The sequence below is a fragment of the Giraffa tippelskirchi genome, chromosome 8 (assembly GCF_054371585.1).
Source record: "Giraffa tippelskirchi isolate mGirTip1 chromosome 8, T2T-mGirTip1v1.2.pri, whole genome shotgun sequence".
NCBI classification, from domain to species: domain Eukaryota; kingdom Metazoa; phylum Chordata; class Mammalia; order Artiodactyla; family Giraffidae; genus Giraffa; species Giraffa tippelskirchi.
The window spans coordinates 148711023-148726931 of record NC_137282.1 but is presented as its reverse complement, the minus strand read 5'-3'; the positions used below and the strand labels follow the sequence as shown (position 1 = coordinate 148726931).

Here is a 15909-nt window from a genome sequence, read left to right as displayed (position 1 = left end):
GACATGCTATGCTGCAAAAATTAAATAATAATCACAAAACTAAATAAGTGGAACAGCTGAGATTTGACTCTTGAGTCCATGTCACAACCACTATTGACAGACATGTTTGTATTGTCTCATCAGTGATTTTGTTATATCCATCTCCTACTAGAATCAGTGATTTAGTCCTGTCCCTTTATTGTACAGATGAGAAAACTTGAGGCCAAAAGTAATTTTTTTTAAAATATTTATTTATTTATTAAACTGAGCCAGGTCTTAGTTTCAGCATGTGGGATCTAGCTCCCAGGCCAGGGATCGAACCAAGGCTCCCTACATTGAAAGGGACCGCCAGGGAAGTCCTACTGGACCACCAGGGAAGTCCCCCAAGAGTAATGTAGAGCAGCAACCTTTTTGGCACCAGTGACTGGTATCATGGAAGACAATTTTTCCACGGACCAAAGATGGGGAATAGCTTCAGGATGATTCAAGCATATTACATTTATTGTGCCTTTTATTTCTATTATTAATACATCATCTCCACCTGGGATCATCAGGCATTAGACCCCACAGGTTGGGGACACTTGATTTAGAGAGTAGGAAAGATGGCAAGATCTAGAACCCATACTTCTTTACACTTTCCTGAATGTACCAAAGCAGCCTAGGACTAATAAAGAATTTGTTGAATACCAATCAAGAAGGAAAAATGTTTAGGTATTTCCTGACAACACTAATCAAAATAATACATTCAGTGGCAAATTAAGAAGAGAGGTATGTGAAATTGACATTTGGAAGTGTGAACAATATTTGGATGAAATAAGAATCCTTTGGATATAAACTTGAAATTAACCCACAGTATGTAAGAGATTTTAGCACATCCGTGTGTGACAAAGGCAGCCTTTTAATTCCAAATAGACTTCTGATCCAGTTTGTAACCATATTGAAGATATTTAAATGAGTATAACCTGGATGACTAAGAAACTCACTCCACTTATTTCTTCACAACATTCACATTTGAAGACAATTGTTCTCAGATGCTGGAGCAGATTTCATTGTATTTTATTCACAGAGATTGAAAATTACATTAACACTCTATTACATGGGAGGGAAAAATCATCAAAAAACATGATGACTGAACTGTTTAAAAAGATAGAATATGGATGAATGGATGGATACTTAGAGATTAGTACAGGTGTTTATCATTAGAGAAATTAATAAGTGAAACACTGTGGAAATAGTGCTGCATATTAACATGTATCAGTTGGAATCACAACCTATATGTGTGTATGTGTGTGCGTGTTTAGTAGCTCAGTTGTGTCTGACTCTTTGAGACCCTTTGGACTGCAGCCCTCCAGGCTCCTCTGTTCATGGGATTTTTCAGGCAAGAAATACTGGAGGGATTGCTATTTCCTACTCCAGGGTATTTTCTAGACACAGGGATCAAACCTGCATCTCTTCCATCTCCTGCATTGGCAGGCGGATTCTTTACAGCTGAGCCTCCAGGGAGCCCCTCTGCTTCTTGACCGTCAGCTTTTACACCAGCTCTCTAGAGAAAGGTTTATTGGGTGGATTGGAGTGAGTTCAGTCAGAACTCTGTCTCTTTGCGGATGCTTGTGATCATAAACAGCTACATTTAGAATGAGAGGACTCAGTCAATGACCATTCAAGAAACAACTATTTTTCATGCATTTTAAAAAATCTTTGTTTTGGACTTACAAAGACCCTGAACTTTATATAATTATGGGATCCTTCTCGTCGTTTAGGACGATCAAATCACTGCATAGAACGTATCTCTATGAAACATATATTCAATAACATATTGAGAATTATAACAAAGGTTAAGAAATATAGTATCTGTATACAGGTATATCTTGGAGAAGGAAATGGCAACCCACTCCAATATTATTGCTTGGAAAATTCCATGGACAGACAAGCCTGGTGGGCTATAGTCTATGAGGTCGCAAAGAGTTGGATGTGACTGAGCATGCAAGCATGCATATCGATATATATATTTATATTTATACATACATGTAATATTTTTTTTTTTTTTTTTCATGGACTTGACCCAGAGAACATTTGCTTTTATAAACAGTTTTACTGCTTACTTGGTGATTAGGTCCTGGCTTGCTTGTGTGTGGTATTAACATAAATTGATAGAGAGCCTCACCAGGTGCATTCAATTTAAAAAGTTTTAAAGTAAGGTATCATGTTTTACCACTTGGTTGCATTTTGAAAATATATTTAATAGGTTTATTCCAATGTCAGGGTTGCAATAAATGGAAGTCAAGCTGACTTAAAACAGACCAGTCTTGTGGGTTAATCTTCCTGTCTCCTGATTTCCATCACCTACTTTGAACCTATTTAGTCATCCATTTGCAGACCTTGCCACAGCCCGTGGCTAAAGCCTGCAGTTGCTCTTTTCCATGCACTAGAAGAGCTACATATTTTTCTTTGCCTGGAATGTTATTCGTCTGAGTCAGACTAACCATCAGAACTAACAAGGCACAGGGCCAAATATATCCATTATTTCTGTAAAATGGCTGGGTGAACTTCGGTGCAGCATGAATAAAAGAGACTGAAACAGAGGCATTAAATAAACCATAGCCTATTTGTGAAAAGTCCTGCCTCTGGTTACTGTTCATTTACTGGTTCTTGGCTTGTGTGCTGAACCCCTAGTATGGGCCCTGATGAGCAGGCATCAGAGGTATATTAGGAAGTTATGTAATGCAATTATTTTTAGGTTTTTCTGAGGATATGAACAGTTTATGAAGTAGCTTAAAGCTGAAAATTCAGGCAGAAGGAGTAAGAGACACTCAGCATTAGATACTGGATTTCTCTGGGAAATGAGTCAATACTGATCCAATTAGTTGTTGCTAATACTTTCCTGGAAGAATATTCCTTTAAATGCAATAACATAGTAGTTATAGTCTTAGCATTTCTTAGAGGACATAGATGTGTGCACACATTTCCACCTCTTGCATCAGCTTCTGCAAAACTGAGTGACTACTGGGACAAGGTTTTATGTGAAACTTTTAGGGCCCCCTTAAAATTATGTAATATTGCCACTTGAGTGTATACCTAGAGGTTTACAATTTAACACACTGTCTTTCTAATGGAAGTTACTGAAAAGCCACTAATGGAAGTTACATATATTGCATCTTCTGGGGACATAATAAAGTGCATCTGTAAAGAATTAAAATTCATATATTTCCTACAAATCTTACTCATTCTGTAAGAAAAATCTCAACTCCTTCTGGTATGTTCAAAAAGCCTTCCCTGATTATTTTGGTATAAATGGGTACAAGTTTTTATTTTCATTAGAGTCTCTTTTGTGTTCTCTAAATGTTTCTTGCTAGAATGTTTCATGTGAGAAACTTTTCTCCTCAATTAACTTGCAGACTGCTAAGGGGAAGGGTATGCATGACATTTTATAACTTCCTGATACCTAATTAAGATGTTATAAATTCAGGCTTTGAGACCTTCCCTTTTTGATCCAACATATGGCAGAAAGCAGATAAAATATAAAAGATACAATTAAATATCTTCAATGTACTGAAAGACCAGAAATGGAAGGAAATGCAAAATACTACTGAGGGAAACTAACACTGCAGGTCTGTTAGTATCTGAGACTAGAAGCAAGGAAAGGCAGATTCCATAGAGTAGAAGGAAATGTGGTCCCTCGGGTGCAATGGGGCACTAGAGCTGGTCTCACTGTGGAGCTTCTTGACACTGAAAAGAAGCTGAAAAAAAATCCCTGGTTTACTAATTTGGGGGGACACAGTGCTTATAACACTGCCTCTTATAGAGACACAAAGAAGCAGACAGCCTTGCAGCCAGGCAACCTTGAGCCAAGCCACCACTTGGCAGCAGGAAATGAACTCATGACAGATTAAATGAAAATAAGAAAAAAACATCAATAGTGGTTTTAAAATAAGTATGTTTACAATCTCTAAAGGGAATGAGAAATGAGTAACTCAAGAATGAGAAATTATGAAACAAAAACAGATATAAATGGAATAGTGAAGGATAAATATAAAAAAATTAAGAGATTCTTAAAATAAAAATTATTGTTTTTGAAATGTTCATAATTAGGTTAACCTTTAAATGAGACATGAAGGATAAAAAAATGGGAATACAGTTTGGGGGAAGTTTTACAGAATGTAGCACAGTAGATAGAGACATAAAACATGTATAAGAAGTATGGGCTATGGATTGGGATAATTTAATGTAATTATATAAGTGTTCCAGCAGAGAAAATGTCTGAGGCTATATTTAAAAATGTAAGAATTTTCTGAATTAAGGATGTGTGCTAAGTCGCAGTAGTGTCCAACTCTTTGCCACCCCATAGATTACAGCCTGCCAGGCTCCTCTGTCCATGGGATTCTCCAAGCAAGGATACTGGAGTGGATTGCCATGCCCTCCTCCAGGGGATCTTCCAGACCTGGGGATGAACCCGCGTTTCCCGTGGCGGCTTCTTTACAGCTGAGCCACCTGTGAAGCCAGACATGAGTTCAAAGTCTCCACCAACTATCAGTCATAATGGATGAAAATAAGTTGATACCAATACCAGTTTCTTAAAGAAACTGAAGTATATCAAGGATAAAGAAAAAGACATGACACTTGGCAAGGAATAATGATCACATGATGGGAGACTTCTCAGAAGCAATAATAAATGCTAGAACACATAATGCCCTCATGATATTAAAGGAATAAAATTTTAAATATAAATTATATACCCAGCTAATATACTTTTTATACTGAGGTTGTAATAAACATATCTTCAGATATATAAAACTAAGAGAGTATATCTACTACTCCATACCACCACTAAAACAATTACTATGTGACATATTTCATTTATTGAAAATAAGAGAAGAGTGTGTAAGAAATTAATGATAAATATGTGAGTAAATGTAATAAATAACTGCAAAAATACCTATTATGAATTTTTTTAAATGTAAAATTTTAGCCAATTGCAAAGTTGAGTGTTAGGGCTACTTAAAATATGCTCAAGTCTTTAAATTTGGTTTAAAAATTTATTCTTCTGCATGTTAAATAATAATTACTGAAAATAATGATGGAAGAGTTACCAACCAGCAAAGAGGAACCAGCAAAAGGGAAAACAATAATAATAATGATGATAATGATTTTGGCTACCCACTCTAGTATTCTTGCCTGGAGAAACCCATGGACAGAGGAGCCTGGTTGGCTACAGCCCATAGGGTCGCAAAGAGTAGGACATGACTGAAGGGACTTAGCACACAGCACACGATGATTATATTATGAACTTTACTGACCTACAGGAAGGCAGAAAAGCAGAAAGGGAAAAAGAAAATCCTATAAAGGTATAAGTCAAAAACACAAAATGAGGTGGTAGACACAGAATTCATCACAATATGTTAAGAAAGTTAAATTCTCTTGATAAAATATTAGATTGAAGACAATCTACTTACACATTTGGCCCTCTGTATCCAAGGGTTCAGCATCTGTGGATTTGATCCATAGTTGGTAAAGACTCCGCCTGCAATGCAGGAGACCCTGGTTTGATTCCTGGGTTGGGAAGATCCGCTGGAAAAGGGATAGGCTACCCACTCCAGTATTCTTGGGCTTCTATAGTGCCTCAGCTGGTAAAGAATCTGCCTGCAATGCAGGAGACCTGGGTTGGATCCCTGGGTTGGGAAGATCCCCTGGAGAAGGGAAAGGCTACCCACCCCAGTATTCTGGCCTGGAGAATTCCATGGACTGTATAGTCCATGGGGTCGCAAAGAGTCAGACACGACTGGGTGACTTTCACTTCACTGGTTGAATCCACAGAGGTGGAACCAGGGGTGTGGGGATGAAGGGGTGAGATGGGGGAGGGGCTACTGTACTCTGCCATTTTATATAATGGACTTGAGCAGTGGGGGATTTTTGGTATCAGGGGAGATGGGTGGAGACTATCTTGGAACCAATCCCCTGCCATACACAGAGGGATGACCATATCCTGGTTTCAAGGGTATAACTAAACAAAATGACATAGGAAACTTAAAGAACTGTTAACACTGAAATGCTAATCAGAAAAAGTGAAAGCAGCATGCTAATACCAAAGCAGAAATTAAAGCAACAACCTTCAATAAGGCAATCATTTCATTCTAATAAAATGAAGATTCTAATAAAAGTAAAACAATATTAAAGAATATGCAGGTACTTAACAGTAATAGAGCCTTGAAATGCACAAAGCAGAAATAAACCTAATTGGAAGGAAAAGTGATAAATCTAGAAATAAACCATGGAAAAATTTTTAAATATGTTCTTAATTAAATAAAATAGACAAAATATTAGCAAGTACATAGAACGATTAACAATGAGATTGCTTATGAATATTGAAAATGTATATATTTTAAAAGTGTGTAAATTATACAACATCACAAATAATGTTTGAAAATATATCAAAGGACTGATATAACACAGACCACCTAGTGTGGTTAAAATATTCTACACTCATGATATATTTCTCATAGCACTAGCTTTCTGGTGGCCACATAGTAAGTACTCAGGAACTGGATTGCCTGAACTAATGTCCTAAAAGATACATTACATTCTAGATTTCAGTTTTCACTGTTTTCTATATATGCAGACTACAAACTGCCTGTCAACTCACAGGAGTCCTATAAAGTGAACAGAAGAAAAAACTGAACAAAACCAGATTAGTCTTTCCCAATATGAAAAAGCTATATGCTTTCATTCTTTTATTTCTTCCAGTTATATTTAAAAGTGTGAAACAGCTAAAATTAGTGAAGACAAAATAACTCAACTACTTCAAAACTATCATCAACTGAAGCATCATTGTGGTGGTTTAGTCATTAAGTCGTGTCCGACTCTTGCGACCCCATGGACTGTAGCCTGCCAGGCTTCTCTGCCCATAGGATTCTCCTATGCATAATTAATTAATTATTATTAATTAGCATAACATTGTTCAGTTTAATAGTTGTGCATTTTTTTATTTATCTGTTCAGTGAAAACTGTTGATTTTGCTTTTGCTCAAAGAGCAAAAGGCTTGGTTCAGTCATCATGAAACAAGATGGTAGCTGATAAAAAGCTCAGAATATTTGCCCTTTGAAAACGTCAAAAAAGTTCTCTTACATGGTTAGTTTAAAGTTATAAATATCCAAAGAGAAAAAGAAGGGCAGGATGTTTTTTAAAAAGAAGTACATTTTATCTGTCATATTTATATTGGAATATTTATTCCAATAAATAATATACATGCTCCCTAATACAGAAAATCCTAATCTCTTCAGAAGGCCAAATATTTCTCTCATAATGTTTAAAAAGAGAAAGTCACCCTCCTCCAATAATCCTCTGGTTAAAAGATAACTATCAACTCAATACAGATACCACTAAATGAAAATTAAGTGAAAAGTTAAAGTCATTTTGTAATAATGAAATAGCAAAACCTTGATAAGTCAAAATGATTGTCCAGCTCCACATACCATTATCATTAATTCAAAATTAGACATCTTAGTTTAAAATTTTCCTCCTTTTCATTATCATTCACCTTGTTGATGACTTCCTTAACTTTTATAATTATTTATTCCCAAAGACTAATATTTTGGTAATATTATTTCATATAATATTTCAATATATGAAAGCTAGGAAACCACTGGAAGGAAGAGTACGAAACAATTGAGGTAAAGACTGAAGTTACATCATCAAAAACTTTAGCCTGACTTTCTGAAAACTTTGGTTGCTTTAACCATTTGTGTTATATTTTAATGTAATGGCAAGAAGTAAAAAATTGAAATTGCAAAACCAAGTTCCATATTTATAGATATGACATTGTTGATCTTAAATCTTTGAAAATTTATTTTATGAAGAATGCACCCTTTCCAAAAAATAAGAAAAAATATGATTATAATAAAATTAAAGAAACAACTTGAACAGGGGAGTAATAGTTATAATAAAAGATATATATCATATACTGAAAAAAAATTACACTTGAACAAAACAAAATAGAGTGTGTTGTTGTTGTTGTTTAATTGCTAAGTCGTATCTGACTCTCTTTGCAACCCACGGACCCGCCAGGCTCCTCTGTCCATGAGATCTCCCAGGCAAGAATACCAGAGTGGTTGCTATTTCCTTCTCCAAGGGATGTTCCCAACTAAGGGATTGAATCTGTGTTTCCTGCTTGGCAGGCCAATTCTTTACTACTGAGCCACCTGGGATGCCCAAAATAGAGCTAGAACTGGCTATTTAATAGCAATGGCTAATAGTAACTGAATACTTAATAGGTGCCAGGCAACATACTTTACACATTGTTCTGCTTATTTTAAGCAGTGTTTCTCTCAAGATTATCCACATTTGAGATTTCAGGAACTGGGTTTCACATAGGTTAATAAATTACTTATGTTATATATTTTGTCCTGATTTTTCACTCAATTTCATATTGTAAGACTTTCCAAGTTACTAAATTATACTTTAAAAACTCTAAACACAGAAGATGGCCATCTAATTATATAATTATTGTGTAAACAGACGATGTTATTACATCCAATACCTAATTATTGAATACTCACCAGCATTGATAACTTGTTTAAACTTTGCTAATTATGTAAATAAAAGAAAAAACCCTCATATATTTTCACATAGCAAAGCTCAAATAAATATTATCATGCAAGATTCAAATTAGAAAAATATTCATATTATTTGACACATTTCATTTAAAACATTTTCCAAAGAGTAATTTTTAAAATCTTTAAGTGATCCCCAAATCAGTACGTTGTTGTGCTGGTGTGTAGTCGCTAAGTCATATCTGACTCTTTGGGACCCCATTTACTGTGGCCTGCCTGACTCCTCTGTCCAGGGGATTCTCTCGGCAAGAATACTGCAGTGGGTTGCCATTTCCTTCTCCAGGGAATCTTCCCGACCCAGGGATTGAACCCGTGTCTCCTGGTGGATTCTTGACCATTGATCCCCCAGGGAAGCCCTAAAATCATTATAATGAAATATTCCAAACCACCACATTTATTCATTTTACAGTGGTCATTTTCTTTCCAAGGTCACTAAATTCTGATCTCTCTATATGGCCCCTCTGACACTCTACCCTGTGATATTTATGACTAGCCAAGTGGGCCTGAATCACCAGCACACATAAACATATACATCACTTGGAAAATCAGCACTCCCATCTCTTCCCATGACCCCAAACTCATCATCAACTTAGACACAGACTTGACACACCATTCAAATTGATAACGATACAGCGCCTTAGGAACTTTCCTTAAATTATCCTTTAGTTGCGGGACATCCCCACTGATACAGAATTTATCCACCCCCAGCAGATCCCGTGGATTTCAGAAATCCCTGAGGCTTTAAAGCTTAGGCTAAGTGTGCTTCCCTTGTGGCTCAGCTGGTAAAGAATCTGCCTGCAATGCGGGAGACCTGGGTTCAATTCCTGGGTTGGGAAGATCTTGTAGAGAAGGGAAAGGCTACCCACTCTAGAATTTGGACTGGAGAATTCCACGGACTGTATAGTCCATGGGTTGCAATGAGTTGAACATGACTGAGCGACTTTCACTTCCCCCTGATGAAAAGAAGTGAATAAATACAGAGGTAGCTCACCTCCTATGGTGGGTGTGGGATTTTCTACCCATGGTGGGGTAGGGGCTTATTTTCTGTGTAATTATATCTGCTAGAACATTTCAAAAAGAAAACCCTTGATCCCAAATACCAATTGTGTATAAATACTTCTGTTGTATAAACCCAGAGGCAGCTAATATTTTTTAATGAAGACAAAAGCACGTAGAAGACAATTACATTTATTTTAAATCATAGTTTACACCAAAGTAATTGAATTTAAAACTAATTAAACAAGAAAACATCAATTAGATATCTGTTCTCTCTCTTGTACAATTACATTGTTTTATTGCCCATGTTTCATAATTGTTGCCAAGCAGCTTTAAAATCCTATCATTAGTTTTCCAAAAAAGGAAACTGTGATGTGTTATCTGTTCTGGAATCTAAGGTGTTTTGATAGGTTTGCTGCTGCTGCTGCTGCTGCTGCTACTACAATTAGGTCCTTTCTACAAATAGATGTTCTTGGTACATTTGATTTTATTAGAAATATGTGAGCTCATGGAGATCTAGTTTCTGAAAATTAATAATGAGAGTTGCTCATGAGTACTTTGTTTATATAATAGCCAAATATAGACCTAACCAAATTATCATGATCACTACTTACGTAGTCTCCTCACTTTGAGCAAAAGATAGACAATAACTTGAAGAACAAGTTGGTTTCAAGGGTAAAAGAAGCCAAGATCCTGTTATTTAATTCCATCAGGGAGCATGCAGGCACAAAAGGAATGGGGTATCTGTCAAAATGATATCCAACTCTGCAAATGCATTCAACTTTGCTCAACCTTCCTCTTAGCCTCCCCTTTTAGGAATTAGCTACCATTAGGAAATAAATTTGGGCTTCCTAGGTAGCGCTAGTGGTAAAGAAACTTCCTGCCAATGCAACAGATGTAAGAGATGCAGGTTCAATCCCTGGGTCAGGAAGAGCCCCTGGAGGAGGGCATGGCAACCCACTCCAGTATTCTCGCCTGGAGATCCCATAGACAGAGGAGCCTGGCGGGCTACAGACCATAGATAGGATCACAAAGAGTCAGACACAGCTGAAGTGACTTAGCACATAGGAGAAGGCAATGGCACCCTACTCTAGTACTCTTGCCTGGAAAATTCCATGGATGGAGGAGCCTGGTAGGCTACAGTCCATGGGGTCGCTAAGAGTCGGACACGACAGAGTGACTTCAGTTTCACTTTTCCCTTTCATGCACTGGAGAAGGAAATGGCAACCCACTCCAGTATTCTTGCCTGGAGAATCCCAGGGACGGCGGAGCCTGGTGGGCTGCTGTCTATGGGGTCACACAGAGTTGGACACAACTGAAGCGACTTAGCAGCAGCAGCAGGTGATAAATTTAAAGAACACTGCTTTAAAAAAATAATATTTCCATGTAGGAAAAACTTTTATGTTGTCTCATATAGAAGTTGTGCTGGATATATAATGCCATATGGAATTCCAAGCATAATAGAAAATTTGGTTGGTGGGTAACTTTTCTTCATTCTTCAGTGTCCTTATTCATGACTCTATTCTTTTTGACATACCTTTCCCTTCATTTAGCCTAATAATAATAATAATAGCCCAATTCATCCATAATGAAATTCTATGACATACTCATTAATACATTCTAGAACTTTATACCCATTGTCTGCACTTTCATACCCATAATCTCACGAATAAATATAAAACAATCCTGAAGGAAATTCTAAATATTACTTTAAACACCTTAAGATCTTATAACAGAAGTTCAGAAAGATTATGTCTATTCCAAGCTTTACAAGGCTGGTAAACAAGTGAAGGATACCACATTCCCATTGGTTTCTCCTGGAATGCCTTCAATATTTATGTAAGAACACATGATTTAACACTTGAAGACTAGCTTGCATTTCTCCTAATGAAGTCCCTGATGTTTTTGCTCTTAGGTTATAAAGTCCTCAAAAATCAGCATTTTTTTTGTGCCAGCCCTTAGCACTACACAGTGTATTAGTGGGCAACAGGTAGCAGTACAAAAATGACACCATTTTGCCTAACAGAATATCTTTTACCCTTTGGAATCCTTCTTTACTAGATCTTTTCACTTCTCCTTCCTTAGTTTTTGTTTTTGTCTCAAATGCCTACCTGTTCACCTGCAGTGATCCAGCTCTCCAATAGTCTTTGATGTTTGGCTTATACCCCTGTGATCCTCTTGCTGAAGGTCATGCTCAACTAGGGCAGGCAGTGGTTCTAATTCTCCACTAATCACTGTTGGTTACCTTAAAAAAAACAAAAAAACTGTGTAGTTAAATTGTGTAATTGATACAGAAAGATCTTTGTCATAACAGCCAAAAATACCCTTATGACAAATTTGGCTAGGTTTCAGAGTGCAAACTCATAGCTAGCTAGCAGGACTCAAAAAAAAAAAAAAAAGTGTAGACAAACATGTTACAAGGGCAGTTACATGGAAACTCCCATAAATATCAGTTAAGGAGAAAAGTCTATCCTTTAAATAGCTGAGATGATGCTTTTTCTTTAGTCTGTGCCACCCACCCTCCCACAAAGAAGTTCCAGATACCAACAAGATATCTGATATGAACAGACCTCTATCTAATTCTTCAGCTCAATTTTCCCCTAGAAAAATACTGAGAGCCTTTGACATTCTTTCCATGTTATAAACACATAGACTTATCTCTCAAAATATACAAGGATAGTTGAAAGGGTAAAAAGTCATGCCCAGCATCCCATCTAAAGTACATGGCCAGTTTGGACATGGTCGTGATGCCTCTCTACATTCATGACCCCACCCCTACCCCTCCTAGCCACTCCCCACCCCCCCCACCAAAGTACTACACCTTTAGGACTCTGATTTCCAAGAGATTCGCCCTCTAGACATCCTATCAAGGTGGCTGACTGCACTCTCTTTGAATCCCCTTGCAGGCACCAGCATTAGCTCTCAAGGAAATCAGAAATGGGGTGAAACCACTGACTTAGGGAATCTCCGAGGCGAGAGTGGAGTTTTCTGTCATGAGCAGATCGGGGTCCCCAACAATGCTGCAAATGTGCCCTAGCCCACGGAAATGGCTGCTCGTCCTGTCACTGCGTTGTCTCGCCACATTGCCTCATGTCTCCCTTTCTAGGCCCCTCTGGCTGTCACAATAAACGAGGCCTAGCGATGGATCAGCGCAGCAGAGCTGCCACCCGGGACACCCAAGCTCCTCAAGCTCTCATTCTAGAAAAACCTAGCGTCGATGCTGGGCCCAAACAGGCTTAGGGTCTGCGAGATACTGCACTCTTCACACTAGAACCTTCTTAGGGCGCCGGAGCGTTGAGCTCACAGGGGCGCGTGGGGGGCCCCCTCGAGGCGAGGCGCGCGCAGCCTCAGCCCAGCGGCCGCCGCCGTGCTCGCCACGGTGGGTTGCCTTTCTCGGCCTCGGCCGCTGAGGCCGCGTCCGCAGCTATGTCGCAGTTCTACCGTCGCAAGTACAAGTGCGGGGACCTGGTGTTCGCCAAATTAAAGGGCTACGCCCACTGGCCCGCCAGGATCGAGCAGACGGCCGAGGCCAACCGCTACCAGGTGTTTTTCTTCGGGACCCACGAGACGGCCTTCCTGGGCCCCAGGCACCTCTTCCCGTACGAGGAGTCCAAGGAGAAGTTTGGCAAACCGAACAAGAGGCGAGGCTTCAGAGAGGGGCTGTGGGAGATCGAGAACAACCCCACCGTCCAGGCTTCCGATTACCAGTGTGCCCTGGAGAAGAGCTGCCCTGAGGAGCCCGAGTCCGAGGCCACTGAGGGCGGTGAGGACCTGAAGAGCCACACTGTCGGCGGCGACGACGATGATCAAGGGAAGCTGGGCGTCAGCCCGCCAGCCGAGGAGGAGAACGAGAAGGAGCCGCTGAAGAGGACCGCCGAGGACCCGCCAGAGGACATGGCCAAGCGTCCCAAGGAGGTTGATCCAGAAGAAGGAGAGGAGATGAAGGAGGCGGCCGCCGTCGCCGAGGAGGCCGAGGATGCGAGGCCGCTCCTTGTGGAGGCGGAGAACGACCCTGCCGCCTCCGGGCCGGGCCCGGCTTGGGGGCTGCCCGCGGTGGAGCAGGAGCCAGAGGAAGAGTCCGCCGAGAGAGAGGCCCAGGCCTCAGGCGTCGGAGGCGGCCACGAGAGCCAGTAGTCACCAAAGTTTCCAGAAGAGCCCCCCCGCCCCATTCCTGCTGCGGCCTGGCTGTCACAGGGGGAACTGGCCACGGCCTGCAAACTGGGACCGCCTCCCCTACCCCACCTGCTCTCCACCGCCCTCTCTGCCTCTCCCGCCCGACCCTCGGGGATCGACCCGGAGCGGGCAGCCCACCAGGCCCTCACCTCTGCGCCCCCACACCCTGGGATCTGAGTCAGCGCCTCTGCTCCCTGGGGCGAGTTGAGAACACCGTGGCCCCTCCCTGCCTGGAACTGTTTGCCAAGGCTTCTGTTGGAGCCCAGACCGGCCGTTTTCCACCTCCTGATGCCCCTCTGTCCCTCCCCCCAGGCATTCTGTAGTCCACGTTGGAATCAGAGCCGGGAGTTTCGGAAGGGGTGAAGGATAAGGAGCCGGGGGGCACTTCCAGGGAGCTGGCAGGGGCAACCCTCAAGCTGTGGTGGCGGGGGTGGCAGGAGGGTGGCGTCTTCCTGAGCTCGCGTCCACTCCTCCCAGGCCTACAGTATCCGAGGCCTAGATTTCTGAGAAAGCGAACGGCTTTGGCGGGAGGGCCTCCCTTTTGCTGACCCAGGGAGTTATGGGAGTTGTAGTTTTTCATCAGATAAGGTGGGCACTTCCAGGTTGTCGGCGCGAGCAGAAGCTTAGCTTTGCCCAGCTTCTTGGGTTGTAAGGCTGAGGGACATCTGTTCCCATTTAGACCTTTAGAGGCTCACGGGATGTTCTGGGAAGACCCCTGGCCACCCCTTTACACTCCAAGTCATAAATATCACCGAGGTATAAAAGAACTGGGTAACCTCCACTCTCCTAGTTTTACCGTTGCAGTTACCCGTTTCTGAGATGAACTAGGCAGTTCCCTCTCTACTTGGGGTTTCATGGCTCATTTATGTAGTTAAGCTTCGCTGTTCCTTTTTTCCCACCCACATCCCTGGACCTGGTCCCCTCAGTGTTGTCACCAGATCTGATGTGTAACCGACTAAGTCAGGAAAACAAGGGGCCCCTCCCCCCACTTCTTCCTGGTGGTCTCTGCCTTCCTCCATCTTTTGTCTCTTACCCATGCCCTTCTCCTTTGGGCTCTGAGGAAATATTGTTGACAGTAGCTTTCGAAGTTTAGATCTGAATATTTTCAGTTCTGAGGAAATAAAACCCGTTGATTACTTTAACAAATCTCAAGTCTGTTCCTTTGATTTCTGAAGAATTTGCCCTTAAATGTAATGTTCCTCTTTGTTTTCTATACATCCTGTGTTAAAAGCAATTATTTGTAATGTACAGGGATTTTTTAGAATCACCGTCGATAAACCTCTGTTAAGGTGAAGTGTTTACCCTTCACTCTGTCTATAATAATTACTGCCACTGATTAATCAGAATGAATAGAAAGAAGTGAACTTAAAATGCTGGAATGGTGACACCTGAGACAGCAACTGAGTTTCTAATATTCTACAGGCTTTGCCAAAAAACAGATTCGGTCCTTCTTTTGCTCTTGCTGCTCTCCCAGATCTCACTACTCCCAACACTTTCTGTGGGGGGAAAAAAAACAGTTACTTTTTATTTCCAGTTCTTAATGTAGTATCTGCAGAATACTTTGTGTCTTTTCAATGCTTTGTGCAAGTATCTGGGGTTACATCTATCTACTTAATGGTACTCACATGCTGGGTTCCAGTTTCAGTATTCCTCAACACAGCATACATACAAGGACTTAGTAAATACTTGAGTCCTTCTCATAGAACCTGCCAGGCCGTTGCTAACCAGTAAGGTTAGCAACCGAAGACAGTCCTATTTTTCGGTCCCTGTATAAAATGGTATTATTTTATTCCAAGGCTTCCCAGATGGCGCTAGTGTTAAAGAACTGGCCTGCCAATGCAGGAGGCAGAAGAGAAGAGGGTTCAATCTCTGGATCTGGAAGATCCCCTGGAGGAGGAAATGGCAACCCACTCCAGTATTCTTGCCTGGAGAATCACCCTTGAACAGAGGAGCCTGGCAAGCTACAGTCCATGGGGTTGCAAAGAGTTGGACACAACTGAACTGTCTTAGCATGCACACATTTTATTCCAAGGCAGATACATCAGATGATTCCTTGCTTTTCAGCTGTTTCTGTTTACAATAATATTAATACTAGGAGTTACTATTCAGTGAATGTTTGCCATATACTGAGAAGAATGGCCCCATTCAACCATTGTAA

At 40.7% G+C, this 15909-nt stretch overlaps 2 protein-coding genes and 1 long non-coding RNA gene across 25 annotated transcripts in view; 2 read left to right on the top strand and 1 right to left on the bottom strand.

Moving 5' to 3' along the window:
- The window catches only part of LOC145516659 (uncharacterized), a 165957-nt gene extending 152017 nt beyond the window's left edge, over positions 1-13940 (bottom strand). For 13 of the 23 annotated variants that reach the window (XR_014061611.1, XR_014061613.1, XR_014061603.1 and 10 more), the window contains exons 1-3: positions 12400-12847; positions 11690-11823; positions 5430-5497 (exon numbers count right to left, since the gene is read on the bottom strand). Coding sequence is in view for 1 of the 23 variants with exons in the window: in XM_081518060.1 (XP_081374186.1) it covers positions 5430-5462 (33 nt within the window). In the remaining 22 variants the exon portion in view is untranslated. Of the gene's footprint in view, positions 1-5429; positions 5498-11689; positions 11824-12399; positions 12848-13900 lie in introns of those variants that run through there. The other 10 variants (XR_014061605.1, XR_014061604.1, XR_014061602.1 and 7 more) reach the window with 2 other exon arrangements.
- The window catches only part of LOC145516665 (uncharacterized), a 207836-nt gene that overhangs the window by 125494 nt on the left and 66433 nt on the right, over positions 1-15909 (top strand). The gene's annotated exons all lie outside the window — the stretch shown is intronic.
- Positions 12980-14897, top strand: HDGFL1 (HDGF like 1). Its single transcript, XM_081518056.1, has one exon. The coding sequence runs from the start codon at positions 13005-13007 to the stop codon at positions 13710-13712; it is 708 nt and encodes a 235-aa protein (XP_081374182.1). The 5' UTR covers positions 12980-13004; the 3' UTR covers positions 13713-14897.

Bases quoted from the DNA above. Each gene is read 5' to 3' on its own strand.
- HDGFL1 (XM_081518056.1), top strand. From the start codon at position 13,005: ATGTCGCAGTTCTACCGTCGCAAGTACAAGTGCGGGGACCTGGTGTTC.